General features: G+C 47.5%; 1 protein-coding gene across 2 annotated transcripts in view; it reads right to left on the bottom strand.

Moving 5' to 3' along the window:
• Nucleotides 1-20,510, bottom strand: part of LOC111159088 (integrin subunit alpha 9) — a 333,563-nt gene that overhangs the window by 294,191 nt on the left and 18,862 nt on the right. For both annotated transcript variants that reach the window (XM_022521479.1, XM_022521480.1), the window contains one exon: nt 11,996-12,119. In XM_022521479.1, coding sequence (XP_022377187.1) covers nt 11,996-12,119 — 124 coding nt within the window. The remainder of the gene's footprint in view (nt 1-11,995; nt 12,120-20,510) is intronic.

The following is a 20,510-nucleotide window of genomic DNA, read 5'->3' as shown; positions in this document are numbered from 1 at the left end:
CCCTGCCAGTGTGTGGTGATGCCACACGCCGACATCTCCATCCTCCGACGAAGGGGAAGATCTCTCCAGGTCAACAGAAACACAAATGGTTAAGTGCTTTTCCTCCACCATTCCCTCACGGTTCCCAACATGCTGACCCTACAAAGGGGCCTTCTGCGCTGCGGTTTTAAGTTGGAAGGAAGAGTGTGTAGCATGTTCTAGGCCCTGTTAGCCACACCCACTCATGCCATTCCACTGATCTCTTATCCCTGGGAGGCCATATTGCCATCTGTGAAGAGGCAAAACTCCCAAGGCTCAGAGAGGTTAGGTGCATTGCCCAAGGTCACACAGCTAGTAAATGGCAAAAGCCAAGATTCACATACGTTCACCTCTGTGGCCCATCAAAGGTTCTGTGGAGTGAGTGATTACCCAAAACCCAGGAAGTGACCAGCCAGTTGAAATCACTATATAGGTAAAGACAGAGAGAGGAGCTCAGCTGTGTGATCAGGAGGGTCAGACAGAGAGAGTTCAGCTCAGATGACTCAAATTAATTATACTGCCAGACGAGAGCTCATGGCTGTACCTGGGCACTTGGGAACGCAACAAAATAACCCAGCGATCCCCCAGGTCACCCCTGGGCTTGTGGCAAGTCTCGGGTACCATTAGAGGCATTATACTGAATTTTGAAACAAAAGAAATAATATGAAGGAACAATGCAGCTGTGATTGCAACAGAGGGCCACTTCCTGCCACTCTAAGAGTGTCTGTGTGAGAGAAGAAGGGAGAAAAGGGCCCTGGGGAAATATACAGAGTAATTCAGTTTCTAACAACACTCACCGCAGAGCCTAGTAACATTTTCCAGTAAGTGGCCATTAACCGACTGCTAAATTACAATGGAATGTCAATTGAGTTACTCCTCTTCCTTGTGAGGGCTAAATCAGTTCCTCCCTCCTTGTCCGGTTACTCCAAGGAGAACTCATAGGCCTGCCAGAAAGCAACCCAGGACGATGGGACTCGCCTGTTCTCTGCAAAGTCTTGCACTCCCGCTGGGAGTGTGGCTTGTGAAAGTCATAAAGAGATCGTGCATCAAACTGTCCGATGGCAAGAAATAATAAAATTAATAGTAAGGCCTACATCAAATAGCATCAGGGAAAGAAGGATCAAAATGTCCCAACCCAAACAAACAGTCATATTAAATCTGGAAGGTCTGGCAAGAAGCATATTCACCCCCCACGGACTCGAGGGGTTAAATACCCAACCATAACTCTGAGGCAAATAAAACAAAGAAAATTCAGACCCCAGAAAATTCAGACCCCAAGCTACAATGCAGGACACACCAGTTCAGCCTTATTAAATTTATGACACCAATAAGAGTTACACAGGAATCTTTCATGTTTTTGTTTTGTTTTAAAGATTTTATCTATTTATTTGACAGAGATCACAAGTAGGCATAGAGGCAGGCAGAGAGAGAGAGAGGAGGAAGCAGGCTCCCCGCCGAGCAGAGAGCCCAATGCGGGGCTCAATCCCAGGACCCCGGGATCATGACCTGAGCCAAAGGCAGAGGCTTAACCCACTGAGCCACCCAGGTACCCCAGGAATCTTTCATGTTTTAAAGAAAACAACCTCAAGGTCTCCTTTGCAACAGGGACTCCAAAAATAGGAGATATGAAAACCTGTCTTTCTCCTCCTCATCCCTAAACTGTGCTGGACAGCTCTATGACAGAAACAAGACCCAGGGCTTCTAAGGGGGCCACTGGGAGCTAGGAGTAACCCACTCCTGGCCTCAGGAGAAAGTCCTGCGAGATCAAGCCCTACTACCAGCACCCCAGCCTCAGCCATCATCAAGGTACTGTTAGAGGCCAGCCCCAGGGTCCCCAAGCTGGGACTGCCTCATCAGGGATCTGAGGGTCAGGGACACACAGAAAACAGGCTCCACCCCACTGGCTTTGACTTCCTGAGACACCAGGGTCTACACCTGCCTTCTTGGGAGTGCTCTAGAGCAAGCAATCAAACCATGTGGGGCTCTGACTAGTACCCATAACTCTGACCTCCCAGAAACTTCTTTAATTCTTGGTTAGCCACTTCAACTTGGAAAGAGGCTCCAGTCCTCATGCTTCCACCCCCACCCCACCCCATCACTCCTCTTCAGCTTCTCTGTCTGTGTAATCTCGCAGCACAATGTAAATGATACCCTCTCCCCATCACAGAATGCCTCTGTTCATCATAGATGGTTTATTCAACACCAAGGTGAACTCATCGATCTCACTGCCCCCAACATGCCCTTGTGCCAGTTACTGGTATGTGCTAGTGCTGGTGTACTAAGGGAAGGTGTGCACACATGTTTCTCTGTGCACAGACTCAAAGCCCAGGTGGAAATGAGACAGGAGCAGGTACATTTCTCCAGCCGCTAAGACTTGAACTCTCAACCTGCTTACGTGGGACCTTTGAGGCCCCTGCTCTGCCAGCCCTGCCTTCTGTCTTCTTATCAGTCCGGCTACCTGACCTCCACCCCCAGCCTGGCCTGGAAAGGAGTTGCATCCTGGGAACCAGGAATCCTGAGTTCTCCACCCAGGGCCACCACTAACCCCAGAGACCTAAGAGTAGAGGCATTTGTGATTGGAGCTCGACAGGGACCCAAAGGATTGATGTTTCTGGGCTTTCAAAACCCAGACTGGCTAATTCTCCCCTAGGCAATCCCCTCTCCTTTGAGGCCTTAGGGGAATAGGATAGAATACCCAGATCCAGTTCCTGAGAAGGCAGGAGCTTTGAAAAGGGAGGTAGGTTTGGAGATAGGAGGCTGCCCCTTCCCAGTGTCCTCAAGAAACCACCCCCCCACTCCCCCCCCCACCCCCGGTCACAGTCCTTCCCTCCATTGACAAGTCCAGGCAGTGTAGGCTGGAAGGATGGGGTGGGACCTCCTCTAGTCTCCGGTGTTCCCAGAAGCACTTTTCCTGCACACACACACAGGCTGGGGGCCCTGGCGCGGGCGGCTCCTGGACACGTCCACGCAGTCGCCACCTGCCCCGAGGATATAGCCAGGCAGAGAGCTACAACAAGCTGGTTCCCTCCCTCACAGCCGGGGGGAAAAAAACATTTCTCCATCTTGAAGCAGCAAAGGGGAATCAAGGTCAGCATGACAGGAGCCCACTGTCCTGCAATAAACCTGACACAGTTAAATCCAGGGAACTGAATCTCAAGCAAAAGATGTGGGTGAACGGGGGACCTGGAAATCACCTGGAGGAGGAAAGCTCTGTCTCGCTGCTGTGGGTGGATTTGGGTTACTTGGCCTGTGTCACACAAAATTCATTAAGTTGTATGGCTCCTCCACTCTAAAAATGGTAGTATTTTCCTTGGTTTAGCTGCCGGTTTTACTAAATTCTGTCTAAACAGAAGGCAATTCAGAGAAGAGAAAATACTGGTTTCCAAATGTTCACAACCCACAACTCAATACATGGGACCTACACTAATGAATTTTAATTCATTCAAGAATTAAACTGGGTGGGGTCACTTCCTGAACTCTTCCTGAAACGCTGGTGGGATAAAACCAGCCCATGGAAAGATCAAGATCTACAGGCGGTATATTATTCCTTACTAATCTCTCTTCCCATTTGAGAAAGGTTCATCTTTCAAAGGTAGTCTTTCTAATGCATCAATTTTAAAACTGCTTTTTTCATAGCTCCTGAACTTAGCCATGAACTAGAGAAAAAAATGGGTTTCTAGTCTCAAATTATTCCTGAGGTTTTGCTCAATTTCTGAGTGAATACCAAATAATTGGTTATTGAACAATTTAGAGGACAAGTAACTTGAGTAGACAGAACTCTACTAGTAACCAGGGCATTTCAACACATAAAACTGAAAAGACAAAACTGTCCACAGTTGTGAGGGACCATAGTCTAAATGGGAAGGGGGAAAAAAGGGCAAATGACCTAAACAGCTAGGTTAGAGAGGAAGGGAAAACATTTTATCAAAATAATGGACAATTAAGCAATGGTGGGCATTAAAAGCAAACTGCACAAAGCCAGCAACTTAAAATCACGTGACAGAAGCTTTAAGAGGGGAAGAGATCTCTAGAACATGTCTATAATTCGAACCCCATCCATTTCTTTTACCGATGAAGTCACTATTGCTCAGAGAGAGCAAGTAGTTTATTTAAAGCCACACAGCAAAGGAGCCTGAGGCAGGATTAAATGGCAGGGTCCCTGACTGCCAATCTGCTTCCCTCATACCATCACGCTTCAGGGAGCACAGTCACTGTGAGAATATTCTTGTCCTTGAAAAAAATGTTTTCCATCAATGGATGAATGGATACACAAAATGTGGTATATACATCCACTCGGTGGAACTTTTCAGTCTTGAGAGGAAATTCCAACACGTGCTACAATATGAATGAACCCTGAAGACATCATGTTAAGAGAAATAAGGCAGTCACAAAAGGACAAATAAATGCATGAATTCCACTTATTTGAGGTCAAACTCATTGAGACAAAATAGAATGGCAGTTGCCAGGGCTGGGGTGGAGTGCAGGATGGGGGACGCGGGGAACTCATGAGGATCAGTTTCATTTGGGGAGGATAGAAAAGTTCTAGAGATGGATAGTGGTTGCTGCACAATAGTGAGTGTATGTACGGCACAATTAGAAATAGCTAAAATGGTAAATTTTATTCTATGTTTTGTTACAAAATTTTTAAAAATTTTAATGTTTCATAATCTTTAAATACTTTCCACCCAGAATCTAGTACCAATTTTGCCAACTCCCTACTTTAGAAGCAGAAGCAAGCTACTTCATAGGCACAAATAGCATACATACCTTCAACTTACTGTGTGTTATAGACTAAATGGGTGTCGCCCCAAAATCCCTATGTTGAAACCACACTCCCTGATGGGATGGTATCAGGCAGTGGGGCCTTGGGAGGTGGTTAGTGTTAGATGAGGCCACAAGTCTAGAGTCCCCATAAATGGGATTAGTGCCTTCTTGTGAGGCTTTAGAGAGCTTGCCTCTTTCTGCTCTCCACCACTTGAGGACACAGAAGAGTGCCCTCCCCAGACACTGACTAGGCCAGGGCCTTGATCTTGGAATTCCCAGACTCCAGAACAGGGAGAAATAAATGTTTGTTGTTTAAGTTGCTCTGTCTGTGGTAGATCTGTTACAGCAGCCTGAAATGCCCAAGACATTGTACACTGTGGTAGCTTTCATCCCTCCTAAAAAGTGACCCTGAACATGGGACAGTCACATCTCAGTGAGAGTCCCAGCCCAGAGCTGAGGAAAATTCACATGATGACCAAAACTAACAGACTCATGGAATAACTACCACTGAAACACAGACCGTCAAACCACTGCTCAGATGTGAAAACCGAATGCTTACAGCAAGGAAGGATCTAGGACACAGAGCAGAGAGGCCCTCTCAGGAAAATGGTATCAGGCTAAGGGGCCCCATCTGCCCCCCACTCCCCCACCCCCTGCACTTGCTGGGATTTCTCTATATTTTGTATCTACAACTGCAAAACTACAAGAAAGCTTGAGAAGTCTCCAGTAGAGAGTCCTAAAAAATCAGAATAAAATTACCACGTGATAGATTTTGCTCAGTGAAGGGCCACAGCATCCCAGTAACCACAAAGAAAACCAACATCCCAACGGAACAAGTGGTACAAAGAAGCTGCTGTTGAACTTCCATGCCAACAATCCTTTCTCTACTTCATGAGCCTGTGACCTTCATCAACCTCCCCAAGCCTGTTTTTTCATCTGTACAATGGGGCTAAGAATTCTTACCCCCCAAAATGAGGTCATTACTCAGTCTGAGACTACCTGTGAAGTACCCTAACACAATCCCTGACAGCTGGTAGGTAAATCTGAATCAGTTAGTGGCTCTGAGAGGAATAAAACCCAAGATACCTGTCATACAGCTTAGCAATTTTAGAAGAGAAAAGTCATAAAATTTAGACATCTGTAAGGAAAATATTAGATAATATAGCTTAAGCAGTCAATCATTCCACACAGCATATGGAAACACGTTGGAAGCATAGAATATATTTGTGCCCATAGTAAAAATTCTTGGCACCAAAATGAAAGCTCGATAGGGTTCCCTGAGCCCTAAGAGTCACTGCCAGAGACCTGGTCACCTCCTCTGGCCCTGGCTTTTTCCTCCAGCTACGCGCTCTCCCTCTCTCTCCGCCTCAGGGTCCCTCTCTGCCTTAACTGGTTATAATACAGAACTACATCTGTTTCTAAATTTGTTATATTTACTTAAATGAGATAATGTTTATGAAAGCTCTTTAGAAACCATAAAATCCTATGTAAATGTAGAGTTCTTTATTTAATAAAAATTTATGGGGCTTGTTCTTGAATTTTTAAATGGATCAACTTAGCTTTTTATGGTTCTCTCCAAAACAAAACAAAAACACAACAAAACAAGACAAAACCTCAAGTCCTTTTCATTTGTAAATGGCTCTTGATTGATTTTTATCCCCTGGAGAGCCACAGCATTCCACACCAGACAGGAGAAGAAAACTTCACATGGGAATGGGTGATGTTTTTCCTTCTCTAGAAATAAGCCTGTCTTGAGAGATGAAAAAGCTACAGGGAATAAAAGGCCAGTCACCCCGAATTAATAAGAAAGTAGCACAGAAATCTTTGGAATCAACAGGACAAGTTTAAGGCACAGCGAAATTAGATAAATTCAGACCCCAACAATTCCCAACTTGAGAATGTTAATACACGTCATGAATTAAACTTTAGATCCTAATCTACCAAAAGGGGAGAGGAGAGCTTACCAGTAAATAAATTGTGCAAATAGGATCTTTAAATATATTTAAGACATTATCATCTTTTCATGGAGTCTTTTTTTTTTCCTTCATGGAGTCTTAAAGTCATTTTTGTAATACCCAACTTTCTACCCTCCATTATCTATTCATTAAAGCAGGATTTGCCAGAAACCTTCTCTGAAGTTTTCTTTTATTACGGCACTTAACTAAAAAATTCGTACTTATCGAGTGTTCACTCTGAGTTAGGCACCTAATATACTCAAATACCTCTTCAGTAGGTTAATCACCCCATTTTACAGATGAGAGCACTGAGACTCAGAGGGTTTACCCAAAGTCACCCAGACAGAGTAGGAGCTATGCGTTCAATCACAGGAACAAGTGAGCAGTAACGTCAGATTCTGAAACTGGGTCTAACATACGGTGGTGCTCTCGTTCCACTTCTTTATTAGTGTTTCACCTGGGACACTTTTGGTTAGTTTAGCAGAGCTGTTCCCAATTTTTCCAGATTAGTGAGACTATTTTTGTTACAATAAAAAGACAACCTGTGGGGCGTCTGGGAGGCTCAGTTGATTGAGCATCCAACTCTTGGCTTCGGCTCAGGAGGACCTCATGGATCATGAGATTGGGCCACCAGTGGGGCTGCGTGCTCAGCAGGGAATCTGCTTGAGATTCTCTCCCTCTGTCCCTCCCCCCACTCACATGTGCACTCTCTAAAATAAGTAAATAAATGTTTTTTAAAAAAAAAAAAAGATGACTTGTTTACAGCCCCGTTCCAGCCAAGCTCTGGCTTCTTGTCTCGGCGGGCTCAAGGGCAAAGGATGAAAGAAATCTATGTGCCTATACAATATATATATATTAACAAGGCACTGACTTAAGAGCAACAGGTTTCAGAGAGCTCACCAATAGTTTCTACCCCATGTCATCCCACTGAACTTCTTGTCTTCTCACACGCTCAGATAAAACCAAACAACATCTGGTAGTAATGTGCTGTTCTCGTATCATGCACAAGCTAAGCGGCTGACATAATGGTATGCTCCATTGGTTTATTCTACATTGTGTCCGAGAGTCATCTTTGTTTCCCATTCCCTCTACATGTCCTGGTTCCAAACAGGATACTCTGATAGCATTTCCCACCCAACCAGAAACAGGAAGCACCTGAAAAGTCACAAGAAAAATGCCTTTGTGCCAAAGACCGATGTTTTAAGAATTCAAAAGTTCGAGACAGTCTAGACACAGGCCTATAGGCTTCGAGGCTTTCATCTATTAACATTGCAACATTCTGAAGAGAGCACAGGTGAGCCTCTGGGAGGCCTACAATGAGAGAACAATGTGTGGTCTTTCTGAGCACGTCTCAATTTTCTCAGGAGCCCCTGAAGAGAACCCTCAGAGGTGACACAATGGAGGTCCAGCCAGAGGCCTGAGGCCAGAGAGACAGAAGCATGGAAGAGCGGGCCCCCAGCAGGGCTCCCACGCTCCTCAGTGGTCCTTCTGCTAGTCCACAGCGGACACACTCAGAGGAAGCAGGGCCCCTTCCTCCCTTTCCAGCACCCACTGCCATGACCAACAGCATATTCCCACCATGCTTCTCTTCCAGGGCACCCCCTCAGCTGCAGACTCAAAGTGGCATCCATTTCTCCAGGTGTCACATGAAATAAGCTGTCTTCATACCACTTAGAGCTTGGCTGCAGCTTAGGTCTTTGGGGAGAAGTGCCCTGCGGAACACACTGGCATGAACTTCTCTCCCCACACAGCTCTCCCGCGTGGGAAACATCCTATTTCCTCTGTTTTTCCCCTGCAGCTGGGGAACTTCTCGAGAGCTGGGGCTGTCATTTGGGTTTTATCAATGAGGCACTTAAGATTATGTGGACTCTGTTCCTAGCAGACAAATTAATCACCCAACAGTGACTAACACACATTTGCCTGGCATATAATATGTTAGCACATAATATGAAAGATCAGTATATATACATGTACTTAGTGCACACACACACACACACACATTGGGCACTAGTCTAAGAATGGACAAGTTTTAACACACTTCGTCCTCTTCACAGACCCCCGAGATAGCTTAGGCACATTCACCAGGTAGAGCCAGGACTTGAATTCTGGCTGTTGGGGTCCAGAGCCTATGCCTTTAGCCACCGTGCTACATTGCCTCTCTATTGCATGGTACACAAATAACAAAATGGAAAGAAAAACCTGGCCTTGAGCAAGCCACACATCTCTAGACCTCAAGAAAGAAGGCTCATCAAGATGATATTCAAAAGTCTTATCAAATTCTGAAATACTTCTGTTGTATTGTACTTAGCTGTCATGTGATCCCTCACTTGGAACAGAGAGCTTGGGACACCAAGTTTTTCCACATTAAGAGAAAAGTACAATTGCTTTAAGACCCAAGTGCCCAAGAATGGGAGGTGGACATCCCCAAAGCCAGGAGAGCACAGGCAAGGGTCTCTAACTGGGGACCACATCCTTCATCCTGCCAAGCCAGTCTTTTAGAGAAATCTGAGCATTGGCCACCCCTTGCCTCCTACAGGAACTAAAACCACAGAAGCATTCTCCTCAGTGCCCCATTGTTCTAGGGGCTGCTCTTAGAACCCAACACTCCCCAGCCCCATGAATGAGTTAGCACACGGAAGTGTGTGTGTGCCCATGGAGAAGGAGGACTGGGCAGGGGGTACCACCATTTTTGCTCATTTCTTTGCTGGCTCCATTTAGCCATTATTAAGTCAAGGAATAGTCCAAGAACAACCCTGGCATCCTGGGCTGATTGTCCAACTACTGCTGTGTGAGGAATCTGGGATCATGAGTCGAGCCCCATGTCAGCTATGACTGCATAATGACCATGAAATGTCTGTGACAAATAACAAGCAGTTCCCTTCCCACTCCGACTCCCACAGGTCAACTGGGCTTTGGCTGGTCTAGTTGGGCTCCGGCTGCAGGTTCAGAGCAGGTCTGTTCCACATGTAGCTCTTCTGGGACCAGTGAGCCCTAGGGGGCACATTCCATGGTGAGGGTCACAACCACCCAGAGGGGGAAGAAACATAAGAGATCTCCTAAGGCCCCCCCCCCTTGTGAATGAGGGATGTGCAAAGCAGCCCTGAACCGAGAGGACACCGGGCCCTGCTGTGGCTCCTCCTTGGTTCACGTGGGCTTCCACCTTCCTGTCAAGCATCAGGGGCCCCACCCACACCCTGCCACCCTCACCATTCCCAGGATGCAGCCTGGAGGCCAGCACCCACATCACCTGCTGGGGGGCCTTCCCTGCCCCCACACACAGCAGGAGAGAATGGTGGAAAGACTTCAGCCCCTATACACCTCAGGTGGGTAATCCCAAGGTATGTTCCCTGCTAGCCCCAGAGCTCCCCAGAACTCGTGCCCAGCTGCCCATAATGGTAACTTGTAGGTAGCATCTCTCATGGGCTGTCTTCCCTCCCTCTTCTTGCCTCCCATAGCCCCACTGGGGTCGTCTGGAATGACCTCCAGAAAACTACACATATTCAAAACCCAAGTGAAGAGAGTTGTAAAGATGACATGAGAGAGGGTGTCAAGTCCCCCAAACCAACACTGGCCCAGTGCTGAGCTCACAGCTACTTAACACATCGTGCACAAGTGTGAGCCACGGTGGCCACAAGCTCCCACCTCTTCAGAGGTCTGTCCTTCCGCGTTCCAGTGCTTACAGTGGGATATGGAGGAAACACCAGGGACAGCAACATATCCCTATTTCACAATATGTCTTCTGGGAAAACCAACATCCTGGTCTTCTTGCACAACTGGTTTGGATTCAATCATCTTTCTTTCCGGTACTCGTATCGATTCCCTCTCCTCTCCCCAGGCCAATGAGCTACCCACAGAGTTGTGCCAGGAGCTTCCCCTTCTCTTCCTGGGGTGGGACAGGGAGGCGGGAGTGAGGAGTAAGCTGGGGCAGTCAAAACACAGCCTTGACCCCTTATTGATTTATTTATACTATCTGTCCGTCTCTGTCGGCAGACTACATTATGTCCATTTTTCAGAAGTTTTTTTTCTGACTGGGGCAATACAGAGATAAACAGGGCCGGAGTTCAACTTCCCCACATGGTCCAGCCAGAGCTGAGGAAATGCGGACACAGAGGAAAAGAACAAGGCTCGTTCTCACAGAAGGTCAGCGTTCATGCCCCCTACAGGGGCCCTGCCAGTTCTTCCATAGGACTGCTGCACAGAACACCTGCTCAGGGCACCCGAGTTCCCTTCAGGGCCCTGGAGGGTCCTCTGGGAGGCAGAAAAATGCATGTGTCCAGACAGCAGTTCTCAGAACCATCTTTGGTGGCCTCAAAATTTGAAGCCTGGGAAAACCCAGGGAGGCCCAGAGGAAACGTGGACACAGGCTGGTGGAGACTTCAGTCCAAGCAAGTAAATTAGAGGGAGGATTAAAATATAAATAGCATAGCACTTAGAGAGGGAACAAGTGCTAGCTACCTCAGAATTAGGCAAAGAAAACCAGAGTGTACAAACTCTAAAACCAATGAAAAGGCGAGCATTTCCTGGATCCTTAAACCTCAAGTTCAACTGAGCTAAATAATGATCAGCTCAAAAAACATTTTTTAATTAAAAAAATAATCATAATGACAGCTCAGTGGTGTTTGGAGGTTTTAAGCAGGGAGCCTGGAAAATACATTTCCTTCCAAGATCCCAAGTGCCCTTTGGCAAAGAGGTCTTCGAACTGTCATGACAATATGTGGAACAGATGGGAAGGAAAGAGCCTTCTGATGTTATGGAATGACCGAATCCTGGGTTTGGAATCCTGGACTGTCTCAGGACATTTGTCCACAAAACTGTCTCAGGAGCCTTAAGACCATCTGGGAGCTTGGACCGTGGAGACCATCGAGCCAACCTCTGAATTTTCAGGCGAGGACATTGAGGCCCAAAAGAGAAAGCAGCTCCCTAAGGCTGCCCAGCATGTGACAGTGCCAGAAAACCAACTTCTGCCCGACTGCTTGGCCGAGGCTTGGTGAATTTTAGACTGAGACTTCATATAGTTCGGTGCACACCATGGACTCTGGGGCAGAGATGGGCAGGGCTGGGGGTAGGCGGGGTCTGAAACCACAGCCCCTGCTCACCCCCATTCCTGGGCAGGGCCATGGGTGCCAAGAGGCCAACTGGGGACCCAGTGCTGCCCTCCAGTTAGAGTTTGGAAAGCTGCGGGAAACGGAGATGATGGGAGTTGTTTAGGGTGCCACGGCAAGTGTGGGGTAGGGGTGGGGGGGATCAGAAGTGCTCACCTTCATAGCAAGGGATCAGCGTCCTGCCTTTGGCCTGGAGGTTGGACGGGATGATGTAACAGAAGCCGTGGGGCAAGATGTGGTCTGTTTCGTAGTAGATGTTCTTCCAGCGGTGGGCACAGGCCTAAAGGACAGAGAGGGGGTCAGAGCAGGAAACTCAGCCCCAGGAGGTCCCAAAGCAGAGCACTAGCAATGCCAAGTGGTTCCACAAGAGGAGAGGGGCAGAGGGGCCAAAAAGCCATCCTCCCTCCTGCCCAGCCACAGCTTGGCTCCAGGTACTGTCTGGGGCATCAGCAACCTATACAAACAAGAACATGCCCCTGGGAAGCTACTAGGAAGAAAAAGGAAACAAACACATAAATGAATAGGGATTGTCCCTAGTGCTGAGGCCTGGGAAGGAAAAACCCGGGGTTATGGGACAGAGACTCTGGGGGTGGGAAGGACAGAGTTCAGGGGGAGAGCTCCAGCCACACTCAAGGATGCAGTCATTGGGTGCTGAGGAAGCACGTGAGAAAGGCTTGGAGGTTCAAGGGAAAGGAAGGTCATTGGTGGGCTGGTCTGGACTGTAGTGGGAAGAAAGAGGTCAGTCTGCCAGCCTCTCTGCTCTTCATTCCTTCAAAGCAAGGGGTCCTGTAGACCTTGATGACTAGGACTTTGGTGGACGTGCAGGGGAAGTTGACAGAGTCTCACACTGGTGAGTGGCATAATCTGCCTTACAGTTTAGAAAGACAACACAGCCACTGTGTGGAGACCGCAGGGGGAAGAGTAGAAGTGAATGTCCAGGTGAGAATGGATGCTGGCCAGGCCTGGGATGGGGGTAGTGGGGAGGAAAGGAGAGGCTGGCTTCAGGGTGCAAGCTGGGGGCAGAGCCGATGGGCCCTGGGGAACCACCACAGTGACAGAGAGCAAGAGAGGCAAAGAAAAGGGAACCAGGTCAAGATAAGACAACCCCCAACACACATCCTTGAGGTCCTCAGGCCAGATGAGTATGCTAGTCATACTCATCAGGAGCATCTGTTCACTTAGTCACCCATCGAGTATTTGAGCACCTACTGTGTGCAAGGCTTTCTGCTAGGCCCTGACGATACAACAATGAACAGTCAGAGAACTGGGTCAGCCTGGTGGGGGAGACAGACTCCAGCCCTCACAAGGCTGCTGGATGGCAGGACACACTTGGGGAGTTCCTGTTTTGAGCTGGTTCAGGGCAAAGTAGCAGGTTGAACCACCGCCCGTATTTGATTGTTTCTGCCTACAGAAAGATTTCAGTATGTGCGCTGTTAACTAGAAGTAGATGCTGATAGCTCTTTTTTCAAAGTAGATTAACATAGAGCAAATGCTCAAATCCCAAGTATGCCATTTAATGAGCTTTGACAAAGGTGTACACTCATGTACACAGCCCATAAACAAGATATAGAACATTTCCATCTCACCCCAAAGTTCCCTCATGCCAGAACATGGTTGGTTTCCACAGGCAGGTCAGGGAGGGCTACTCTGAGGAGGGGCCGTCTGAGCAGAGGCCTGAGAAATCAAAGGAATGGCTAGGAGGGCACCTGGGATGAGGTTCAAGGAAGAGGGATCCGTGGTGGGCTATCGCTTGGCCTATGTGAGATGAGGCCATTAGATGTACAGACAGACGCCCTAATTGGCTGACAGACTCTCAGCACCAGGGTCCAACAGACCCTGGAATGGGAGCCCATGGCAGGAACGTGGCCTGGGCGCATCCTTCCCCACCCACCAAAGACACCCCCAGCCTTGTATTCGGACATAACTGCCCACTCCATGTATGACCGCACATGTCCAAGCATCCACAAGTTTGGTCGGGGTCCAACCTGCTCACTCCCAGGGTGTGCCGGGTTCTCGTGCACATGTGCCACTCACTTCCACTCCCTAGCCACTTCAGTCTGGCCTACAAATGTATTGCCTTAAAATACCACATTTTAAAATAATCAGAATTTTTAACTTCTTAGTTTCTCTCCTTCAAATGCACAACAGGCCACAATGTTCAGTATTTCTATGGCCCATGTTTGACTTCTTCTGCCACACTGGGGGTAAGCACAGGAGTCCGGAATTCCTGCTTCACACGTGGGAATCCCAAGTGGGCTCAGAACCAGCAAGTGCTACAAACAGGACTGGAACTCACCCTTTCAGGGCCCTCTTTGTCTCACTAGAAAACATTTTCCATTTTCCATTTAAAACTCCTACTTCCTGGGGTGCCTGGGTGGCTTAGTGGGTTAAGCCTCTGCCTTCAGCTCAGGTCATGATCTCACGGTCCTGGGATCAAGTCCCACATTGGGCTCTCTGCTCAGCAGGAAGCCTGCTTCCCCCTTCTTTCTCTGTCTGCCTCTCTGCCTACTTGTGATCTCTCTCTCTGTCAAATAAATAAGTAAAATCTTTCAAAGAAAAGAAAAAGAAAACTTCAACTTCCTGCATGAGGAGCCATCAAACCCACTGCCTGAGATAGCTCTGGTGGCTGTTGGGTTCCCAGCCTTATCCACAGGCACCAATACCCCTGAAATGACCACTCTGGGGCCAAGTGAAATAATCAGGGCACCCAGTGAGAGGGGCCTCTTTGGGGCCCTCAGACTGTCCTCTGATGAAAGTCACGGCCTGCCAGCCTCTCTACTCTTCATTCCTTCAAAGCAACAGCCCACAGACCCCCCTGACAAGGCCACTCTCTGCCCACAGGCGAAACTACTGGAAAGGTGAATTTGCCCACACGCTCACTGGCTCTTGCCCTAGGACATTAAACTACACAAAACAAATTTCTTATTATTCCTTATATTGCAAAGCGTCATAGCTCCGCACTTGATACGGTCTTGTGCTCACCGCAGGTTTCTCAAGGACCTGTACAAATCCGTCACAAAGCCCGTAATCGCTCCACTCCACCAAGCAGTTGATTTTTTCAATGTTTAGTTCTGACTCAATTCCCTTGGCTTGCAAGCCATCTAGTTGGCTGGCTCCTGGGACTCCTATTTTAGCTTATAGACTTAGGAAAGCCCTTGGCTTCCAGGGCTTACTGCATTTTATTGTATCTCTGGCCAGAGAGACAGTGAAAAGAGGTGGATGTTTACCATGAGGCCTGCTGACTCTTCAAAGGAAGGATGTTCTGCATTTAATGTCTAGTTTATTGTCTCATTTGTTTTTGTTTTTTAAGTGCCATAAACTGTTTAAGAAGTGATCTTGAAGAATTCCTAGAAAATCCAAATATTGCATTTCACAGTAAACTAAACTAAAATTAAGGCATTCTGTGAGGTCAGAGATCAAAGTGTCAAAGGCAGTATGCAAGTAGGAAAACAACAAAGAGTATTTCCGAATATAAATTATAGAAAGAAAAGACTGTTTATCCCTGATTATCATTATATATACACACACACATGTCAATCTGATTCCTACGTTAAAAAAATTCCTAGGGACTGTCTCCAAAGGATTACTAACCCCATCAATCTCTCTAAATGAGTTCTGCTGTAAGGGAGGAAGGGGAAGAGCAGGGAAGAACAGGAAAAGAAGAGCATTCTTTAAAAAGAAAACAGCAAGACCGGCCAAACTCAGATTCCAAATAATCCTAAGAAAGGGGAGGAGGGTCTACCATCACTCCAAATCTTAGAATCTGACATCTTTCCAGTTATAAGGATGATTGTGCTTTTTTTTTTTTTTTTACTTCCAAAAAATAAAAGGAGAAAATGAGCAAGTTTTATTTCAAAAGTCTTTTTTGTTATATGGAAATAGCATGTCCTTCCTGGGCAGGCAGTGTGTGTGGGGCAGGGGGAAGGGGAGTGGATCCTGGGCCTCTCCCAATGGCTCAGCCACAAAGGCACGTAGGTCCCCACCCCACCCTCTTACACAGATGGCCAGAGCTATTACCACGCCTCAGGTCCACCCTGCACAGTCAGGGCCAGGCCCTGGGCCACCGGGAACAGTGGGTGGAGGGGGTCAGGACCACGATGCCACAGATCTCCCCTACCCGGCAAGTAAGTGCCCCCCACTTCTGCCCCCTGCTCCAAGGGAGGATGGAGTAGCCTGGGAGGCACAAGAAGGGGCTTCTGAGGTATTGGGAAAGTCCATTCTGAGAATGTTGACCCAATGACAATCATCAAAGTGAACACGAATTATTTCTGTACTTTCTTGCATGTATTTTAGCTCATTAAAAGTTCTCTAAACAACAACAACCACACAACAATAGAAGTAAATGCAGAAATGGACCCTGCAGCTTTGAAACAGCAGACAGATGAGAAGCGGTGAATAGACAGGGACTGCCCTGGCATTTGGAAAGGACGCAGCCTAGAGCCAAGAACACCGCTGCCACCAGAAACAATCCAGATGCTTCCATTATTTGTCGTCTGAGCCTTGGAGATGACTGAAAAGCAGAAACACCAGACTTGACCATTTTGAGATGCTCTCCCAAATTAAAGAAAAGAGTCTGTGCCTATGCCAGGTGGGTTGGGTGTTTACAGTAAGAAATGGTTTCTTTTTCTCTACTTCTTAAATTGTCATCTGCACACGAGCAGTGCTGGGGGACAATGTGGGGAGGCGAGGGGCTTGCCCTTAATGCCGACGCTGCGTTTGCTCCTGGTATCATCTGTTCGCTGGAAGAGAACATGAAGGAACCACAACACCTGTGACAAGACTGGCCCATACGAAGCCGAAGTCAGCCCACCAGAGCTGGTTGCTGGGTTCAGGGCAGAGAAAACGTCATTGGTCAATGAGACACTTCACGCCCTGTCACAGCTTTCAAATTCTCCATCTGTTCTTTACTCTGAATCAGCACCAGATGCTGATGCAAAAAACCCAGCCCACCTCCCCCTCTTCAAACCCACCCTGGAATCCAACATTATGTTCCTTGGGGATCCAGGTCCCATGCTCACACCCCAGCTACCTCCCGAGGGTTCAAAGGTGTTTGAATAACACCTGTCTTCCTGTGTTTAATTTTCAAATAAATACTTGCCTCGCAGAAAGCCTTGACAAGTGGACTTGACACATTAAAGAAAAAGCAAGTGGATAAAAGGCCTCTAAAATGTAAACATGGGGGTGCCTGGGTGGCTCAGTGGGTTAAGCCTCTGCCTTCAGCTCAGGTCGTGATCTCAGGGTCCTGGGATCAAGCCCCACATTGGGCTCTCTGCTCAGCAGGGAGCCTGCTTCCCCTCTCTCTCTGCCTGCCCCTCTGCCTACTTGTGATCTCTGTCAAATAAGTAAAAAATAATAATAATAATAAATAAAATGTAAACAGGGATGACGTTACCACTCCCTGTACCTTACTTTCACCTGTCACCTCTAGGGCCATGTTAGAGCATTTTACCTCATGGCTCTAGCCATCACTCAGGCAGCCACCAAGATGGGATGGCAACTGATTTGCTTTCTAATTGCTTTAACAGTGACACTCAGCTCTCATCTTACTCAAGCACACTTTTAGACACCCCTCCTTAGAGAGATTGTCTCTAAGTACTGACAGTAAAAAGGGTAAAAGATGCAGCCTCTCCCTCAAGCAACTTCCATAAAAAAGGAGACATACACACAGGGTAAATTATACATTTAAAGGTAACTACACGATGCTCGGTTCTTAATGACTCGAAAGATGCTAAGCTCATTCCAGAAAGCACAGTCACCAAAGGACCGGCTTCGAGGAGGAAGCAGACTCTAAACCAGGGAGGAGAGAGGGAGCTGGGAACAGAGAGGACCTAGGGCAGGCCTTTTCTAGAGAGATGGCATATGTGCAAAAAACCCATAGGGACTAACTCAACCACAACAAAACAATCCAATTTAAAAATGTGCAAAGGAGTAGAACAGACATTTCTCCAAAGAAGATACACAAATGGCCATCAAGCCTGTGTAAAGATGCTCAATATCACTAATCATTAGGGAAAATTGAAATACCATCTTGCACCCACTAGGGTGGCCACTAGCAAAGGAATAGAAATGTATGGGCAGTGATGTGGAGAAATTGGGACCCTTCTCTGGTGCACTGTTGGTGGGAACGTAAAATGGTGTAGCCATGGTGGGAAAATAGTGTGACAGTTCCTCCAAAAATTAAAAAATAGAATTACCATAGAGTTTAGCAATCCTACTTCTGGATATATATACAAAATAATTGAACACAGAATCTTGAAGAGCTATTTGCACACCTATGTTCATAGCAGCATTATTCGCAATACCCAAGAGGTAGAAGCAACCCAAATATCCATCAATGGGTAAACAAAATATGGTACATATATACAGAAGAATAGTATTCAGCCCTAAAAAAGAAAGAAATGGGGTGCCCAGGTGGCTCAGCCAGTTGAGTGCATCTGACTGCTGATTTTGGCACAGGTCATGATCTCAGGGTCGTGGGATCCAACTCCACATCAGGCTCCACACTGGGCATGAAGCCTGATTAGGATTCCCCCACCCCTCTCTCTCTCACTCTCTCTCTCTCCCCCTGCTCTCTCTCTGCTCCTCTCCCCCTGCATGTGTGCAGGCTCTAAAAAAATTAAAATTTAAATTTAAATTAAAAAAAAAGAAGGAAATACTGTAATACGCTACAATGTGAAAGAACCTTGAGGACATTATGCCAAGTGAAATAAGCCAGTCACAAGACAAATACTGCATGATTCCACTTACATGAGTTATCGAATAGAGTCAAACTCTTAGAAACAGAGGAATGGTGGTTGTCAGAGGCTAGGGGCAGCAGGAAGGGCACAAGTGTTCAATGAGTGCAGAGCTTGTTTCACAAGATAAAAAATCTCAGAGTCCTGCTGCCCAAGAAAGGGCACACAGGTAATGCCACTGTACTGCACATTTAAAATTGGTTAAGACAGGGCATCTGGGCAGCTCAGTCAGTTAAGCATCTGCCTTCGGCTCAGGTCACGATCCCAGAGTCCTGGGATCGAGGCCCACATCGGGCTCCCTGCTCAGCAGAGAGCCTGATTCTCCCCCTCCCCCTGCCTGCCGCTCATCCTGCTTGTGCTGTCAGATAAATATAATCTTTTTTTAAAAAAATGGTTAAAATGATAAATATTACATTGTGTCTTTGACTACAGTAAAAAAAAAAAAAAAAAAAAAAAAAAAAGCCATGAGGAAAATGGATGTGGTCACAAGCCCCTCCTTCTCTAGCACCCCCAGGGGTGCCCACTGAGTGGATGAAGCAGTAACTGTGCAAAATAAGAGAACGACAGCCCTGCGTGGGGTGCATCAGGGCAGGGCTATCATGCCCAAGCACCATCTCCACGAAGCCCCAGCACTGCCTTCCCTGGCTTCCTTTGCTAACTGGTTCCCGTGGTCCTCACTGCCGTTCACGTCCCCGGAGACAGCTCCCTCCTCAGATGGATTTACGGTGACACAGGACCCTCTGGGAGCAAGTTCCCGGCCACACAGAGGTTCTCCTTCTGTGGGCGGAGGAAACGTTTCCACAGGACAACTTCCGGATCTAGGCTCCACACGCTCCCGGGCCTTGTGTGCCGTGCGTCCCCCAGACCACCAACTCTGCCGCTCTGAATTTCAAGCTCAGGCCGCCCCGATCCGGAGGTGGAGGATGGCAGACAAGCCTTCCAGGCCTCCTGGGGCCACGTGGTCCGGTCAGGGTCTGGCCACTACGTCTGGAGGAATGCCGAGGCTTGGAGAAGGTCCAGAAAGCCCGCAACAGTGATTAAAACGCTGGACAAACAGCAGGGGCCGGGGGCCCTCAGCGGATCCCCAGTGACTCCAGTCGGGAGGCCCCTCCACACTAGTGACGGCATCCAGGTACTTCCTCCCTCCCCCAGGGGCCCAGCAAGGGGCAGACACTACTCTCGGTGAGAAGGCAGGCTGCATTCACAAGAGCAGCCTCTGCTGTGGAGAAGTTTAACACGAAAGTGGGCTCCTCAAAGAGGAGAAGGAGACGGTTTGCCTAGATGCATTCAGAATCCTATATCCTCCTGGGGATAAAATATAAATATGTGAAACCCTCAACTTGACAGCATGTGGCCCAAAGGAAGCCTTCAATGAATGGCAGCTGGTAATGTTTTCCCTCCTTGATCTTGTGCTTTTAGAGGAAAAATCTTCATAGAGCTTCCAAGATAAAGCCAACAAAAAGAAAAGGGGTATGAAGTCAGAATACTGGTTATCTCAGTGGAGAGGGCCACGAGGGAACATTATGGGATTAGCAACAGGCATGCGTGCATGTGGATATGAAAACCCCACCAAGCTGATCACATCAGGCTGGGTAAGCACTTTAGTGTTCTACCGTAACAGGAAAGAGTAAAAGCAAAGGAAAAAAGGAGACAAAACTTCTGAGGCAGTTACCAATTCCTTTTTGGTGGAGTCCAATAAAACCCTCTGGAGTGATGGAAGTGTTTTCTCTGTGTGCTATCCAGCACAGTAGCCAGGAGCCATGGGCTGCTACTGATCACTTGAAATGGGGCTAGTGGGACTGAAAAACTGAATTTTTAATTTAGATAAATTTAAAGTGTATTGACTCCATGCGGTGGGCAGCTAGTTCACCGGAGGGCATAGCTGTAGGGTATCACAAGTGTCAATGGTATAAAGACTATTCTTTGCACCTCCTCAA

The sequence above is a fragment of the Enhydra lutris genome, unplaced genomic scaffold (assembly GCF_002288905.1).
Source record: "Enhydra lutris kenyoni isolate GAN:26980312 unplaced genomic scaffold, ASM228890v2 scaffoldscaffold66, whole genome shotgun sequence".
Classification (NCBI taxonomy): Eukaryota; Metazoa; Chordata; class Mammalia; order Carnivora; family Mustelidae; genus Enhydra; species Enhydra lutris.
Note: the sequence above shows the minus strand (reverse complement) of the source record. Positions and strands in the feature narration are given on the sequence as shown.